Below are 5,636 nucleotides of genomic sequence, written 5' to 3' on the forward strand. Positions count from 1 at the left end.
AGCTCATTGGTGTGCTATGTAAGACTCTAGCTCATGGTCGTGCTATGTAAGACTCGAGCTCATGGTCGTGTTATGTAAGACGCCAGCTCATGGGCGTGCTATGAACGCGCGAGCTCATAGGGCTGTTCACTTAAGAGATACACATTTCATCATTAAAAAGAGCTCTGACAACCAAACATCCATGTTACAGATTAAAACCGCCAAGTTTCCATTGAGTCATTAATTTGGGTTTTTCATTGAGTTATTTCATAGCTCTCACTTGCGCACTGGTTAGTTAAGAGGCATTCACAGGCTGTTTCCCACTGAACACTATGAAAGTTATTATTTATTTATTTTGTTTCGAAACATTTAGTCGGTATTCGTAATCGTTGAAAGGATGTTTGTCTATCAGCATGTTAACAAAAGTGTTCACCTTTTAAATTTAACAACTGTTAATTTTAACAAAGTTCTGAACAAGCTGCCCATATCATTATGGATTTTCAGCTATGGTCAGTAACTGATTGTTTAGTTGAAACTTATTTATTAAACAACGATTGAAAAACAATTTATTACAACATTATATGAATCGCTCGCGTTGGAACGATGTTACGCAAGTGTTTGGTCTTTTAAAATCGGAGCACCCAGAGGAAACCCATGTGTCCAGTTTGGTGACCACAAACTAAACTCACATGCGCCTGGGACGGGCGAACCCGGGACGCAATAGGTGAGAAGCGAGTGCACTAACCACTTCGCTTACCTGACACGTTTTTGTTTGTTCAAATAATAATAAAGGAATGAATAAAGAAACAAGTAAACATTCGGGATTCCACGAATGAAAAATCTCCTAAAATAGCTTCGCAACAGGGTGATAAAACATATTTGTCGGTGTTATATGAATATGTTCCCTATTATTCTTTTATTTGTATTCGCTTGGTTTGGACTTTGCGGTGGTCATCGCAGCGAGAATGAGCATCGCGTCAATTCTACAATGCTGGATTCACAGGTTAAAACGAAAGTTCAAAATATAAAGATACGTTTAATATAAGTAATAATAATAATTATACTTATTACATGATTTAAAATACTCTTCACCATCATTTGCAATATGCATATGTTTACATAAGATGAATTGCTGATATATACAAGCTGGGACAGTCAATACAGGAAATTAATTCGCTTTACAAGTTATTGGATTTTCTATTCGAGCACAACTTATTACGTTACAGGTATTTCTATATATAGTCATTTAAATTTATAACTATGTAATTATATACCTTTCATTAGGATAGTCTCTTATTAAACATTGACTCATTTTGTAGAAATGCGAGGACGCTCCAGGTATGTACCCACTACATGTTTTAATTGTACGTTCACCTTTCAAGGTGCTACCCGTCTGAAAAGGTTACCATGGTAATGCATGTGAAATTAATAATCAAAGAATGATGTTGGTTAACAACAAATGTACGTGTTAAAAACAATCGGTTTATTGAAAAATAACGGCGTATTATATCCTGATAAAAGAACAGTGAATGTATCGTCATAAAATTCCTTTGTTTTACACATTTTAGCGAGTTTTATAATAGAGGAAACTGACTGTTAACGCAAAAAATGCTTGGAAGAAAAAATAATGACGAGTTTCCAACTAAATATATAATAATTATTGATTGTTACGAATAAAAAGCATGACATAAAACAAATTGTTTCTATGTAAGATTGCATTATATTTATAGTTGTATTGGTACTTGCAATAATTATACTTTTACACCCCACTTTACATATCTTTTTATATAACAGTCAGGTTTGGCGATGGTATGTGTCTAAGTATGGTTCGGCTGATAGTCATGTGTTGTCTTGGGGTCGTGTCCATCGTGGTAGCCACGCTGTGCTGCTGTAGTCGCGCAAAGCGGACTCCAACTACACCGTTCAAAACCCATGGAGACGTCGAACAAATACTGATGTCGTACGAGCGTGAGGATAAACTGATTGCTAAACATGATGGGAGACAAGTGCTCGAAACTAATCATTTTCAGGCTGCTTGACGGGGATTATATAATATGCTTTTATGTAAGGTGGTCAGCTGTAAATTGATCAATTGAGTTATTTGAACAAGTTTGTTAATACTAAATTAATGATTTACCTTTTCGTAAATACAACATTTCAGAACTCTTGCGATATGTAAACTGACTGGTATGTTCAACAATTTTATATTTTGAATGATTTTATATCTCTGTGGTATTTATCTGTATTAAAATTGTTTATGTTGTCTTACTGATATTGTTTAAATCAGTATTCACTATACATATCTTAATCATGATCAACATTTAATTGTACTGTACATGTGTAATACAACATTTTAATTTAAATCTTGTATGTTTATTGGTCCCAGTACGATGTTAAAATGCATTAAAACATACAAGGTTGATTTTTGAAAAAATGTATATTATCTAACTTCAAGTTGCATGTTGCAATACTTATATTAAATGTCGTACATATACTGTGAAATATTTTACGGTCATGTACATGTGTTCTTTATTTCTTTAGTAAGGTTTTGTGATACAGTGTATTATGTTGAAACGTGTACATTTAACAAGTGTAATAGTGTGATTTATCATTTGTCTGCAATGTATGTCCGAAAGTGTTGCAACTCGTTAATAAATCTACCTGTATAAGCTATATTAAGTAAGAAGTCGGAGTTTTCTCCGCTGCATCATATGGTCATAATCCTTATTAATTGTATGAAAAGTCTAGCAAATGCTTTCTCCATTATTCTACTTGACTAACACGTAGTTTTGAGTGCCAGCATTTAGCTGCACATTGTTCACTAGTCAAACTTGTCCGCCATTTGCATTTTGTAGGCTACGGCGTAGTAAATTATGTATATAAGTGAATCCAGTAATTTCAAACATTTGAATGTGATGTTATATTGTATTTATGTATAACCTATTGTTTTGTGTCAAATTCATATTAATATTTTGTTTGTTATTTAATGTATCTCCTCAGATCTGCAATGCTGAGGAGCACTATTTCACTATTGCTCTTGCTGAATGCTGGTGTAATTCTGGGCTCACTTATCTTATAAGCATCACTGTTGTACCTTAAAGTAGTTAATGCTGCATTGTATTATAGAACAATGCATGTTCCTTTCTTTATTTCAAGACTATATAAACACTTGTTAAGTTAGTATTATATTAGTTATGTTTCATATAAAAAATGAGCCGCATTACTCAGCCAGCTTTGCTGGTGAAAATGTCCAATTCTGATTGATTACCAGCATCGCCAGCACCAGTAACCACTATGTTTGGCGCTTCATTTTGCAATGGAGTCGGTCATCAGTTGCCAGTCTTCAGAATAACGTTACAGTCAGTCTAAACCAGTCATGAAAAGAGACCATGCTGGTTTTTAAGTTATAACATAACTACATTACCTAAATTAACTACACGTATACCTACACCAATATTTCTAGCAAAATAAAATAACTATTAAGGTTTAAAAAAATTAAGTAGTTCATACATAAGATGACTACTGGCTCCATTGCTGACTCTTGAAATACGTTTATAAATGGCTTGCAAAAGTGAATAAATGAATAGAATCCTGACACACCTCGAGTTTTAATTAAAAACAAATGAACAATGAACATTGGCTTAAAATGTTGGTATCAGAAGTGCAGATAATACATCTAAGCGATACGAACTTTCCTTAGGAAATAAAAAAAAAATAATAGTACGAATAAGTTTAATTTGAACAAAAAAAACATAAAATATGTGACCACTTAATAAGGCAGAACATTTGCAATAACAGTCAACAAACATGGGTACCCCTGACCCAGGGGTGCCTTTAAATTCCAGTTATGATGATGAATACAATGAATCTCTCCACACGTTTGACCATGTAGATGCTGACCAGTCCAACAATATTTCCCATGATACACGAAACATTAATGTAGTTCACAACCCTTCCGCACCATTAAGATCACATAGTGAACTCACAGAACAAACAACAACCCATTTTATAAATTTCACGTCACCAAATCATTCCGTTGAATACGGCTATGATAATGGTGACATTTCTCTCCCCCCCCCCCCCCATTCTCCTTTGATTACAGGATTACATCTTAACCTTTTTCATAATACCAGATGCCTATAATGGGTCTGACATTTTCGATCATCATATGGCGAACTTCGAGGACTGTGCATAACTGTTCCGATGGGTTGAACAAACCAAGGTCCTAGTCAAGTCTTCAGGGTGCTGCTAGAAGTTTTATATGTCCTTGGCCGTACATGAAAGAAGATACTAAATAGGTCCGTCGTCTCTCGGTTGTCAGACCGGTTTGATTAAAGAAGGCACCAAAACCTTTGGCTAGCTAAGTCACCAAAACCTTTAGCTAGGTAAGTGTTAGTGCCGACGTCGCCCATGTGGTGAGAGTATGTACACTTTAGATATGACATAAGTCACTTGGCGCGACTAGCTTATTTTGATCTTGATAGTATCCCGAGGAACGCCTTGCCCTCGCCCAGCTGCATAAAACTATTCCAGCAGATATGCAGTGCAGGTGTATTGGTAAGCAATGCGGAACTACTGTTGAATCTATTCATGTTATCTAACAGTACGAGACTGTTTTTGGCATAATGCCTCCCGCAAACGTCAGGGCCGTGGATGTAAAAGCAGATCATGTCGCGTCCTGACAAGCTTGAGAAAAGCATAATGACTCCCCGTCCTTTGAATGGCAACGCCAAAGCGCCATGCTTATGTGTATGTCACTCATGTTTGCCCCCCTGAGAATTGCTGGGCAGAGAGTCCCCAAAATGTTACCCGTAGTGGTTTGCCCTCTTTTTTGCTGCCTCGTGAATACAAGAGTGATGGCAAAGAGTCAGCAAACTATGAGAGGCCTACAAAACCACAATATGCTCATGTTCACTCAGCCCGCTCAGGTCAAAGTTTCAATACACTTTACAACTGCTTTTATGTCACTTGCAAGGTTGGCTCCTAGTTCTTTAACTTACTCATAAATTGTGGTGCAAATAGATGAATTTGACTATAAATTCCTGTTTCACCTACAACCTACTACAAAAACTCTCAAAATGGGGAAATTAGCACAATCAGAGGAAATGCTAATTCATTTCTTGGAATAGGCCATGAAAAGATTAATGTTCCTTTTGTGGTTTTTTGTTTGTTGATAGTGATGGTATTTTGGGCCAAGACTTTTTTCCAAACATGTGGATAACATAAAATTCAATTGTGGACTGTGGAAAAAGCGAATCAAATATGTTGAGTAGAGCTATACGAAACCGTTCTGTCTTTTGGGTGGTATAATCGACACTACCTCAGAGTCTCTGCATTTGAATTTTACGATTCATAAAAGCACGGAAAACGTCCTACTCAAGATCACAAACATGAGTAGATGTGAATCCCTATATGAAAACACAGCGAAAATTAACTACATTACAACTGGTAAAGAAGTGAAAACTCCTACTTCTTTGAATGCAAGTGTCATACCAGAACACCTCACTGAGCTTTACTCCCGTAGTTCAAAGCACTTAAGATATCGATCACACTTATCTAGTGGAGCATTCAATAAATACAAGAGATGCTGTGCCAATACGCCAACCCCCACGTCGGTTGCCCTTCGCAAAGCGACAAATGGAACGCGAGGAAGTTGA

General features: G+C 36.2%; 1 protein-coding gene across 1 annotated transcript; it reads left to right on the plus strand.

The window, feature by feature from the left end:
- The first annotated feature begins 862 nt into the window (after positions 1-862).
- Positions 863-3,574, plus strand: LOC128206412 (uncharacterized). Its single transcript, XM_052908827.1, has 3 exons — positions 863-982; positions 1,299-1,317; positions 1,774-3,574. Exons 1-3 carry the CDS (start codon positions 872-874, stop codon positions 2,016-2,018), a joined length of 375 nt encoding a protein of 124 aa, XP_052764787.1. The 5' UTR covers positions 863-871; the 3' UTR covers positions 2,019-3,574.
- The last annotated feature ends 2,062 nt before the right edge of the window (positions 3,575-5,636 follow it).

This window comes from Mya arenaria, chromosome 10 (genome assembly GCF_026914265.1).
Source record: "Mya arenaria isolate MELC-2E11 chromosome 10, ASM2691426v1".
NCBI lineage: Eukaryota > Metazoa > Mollusca > Bivalvia > Myida > Myidae > Mya > Mya arenaria.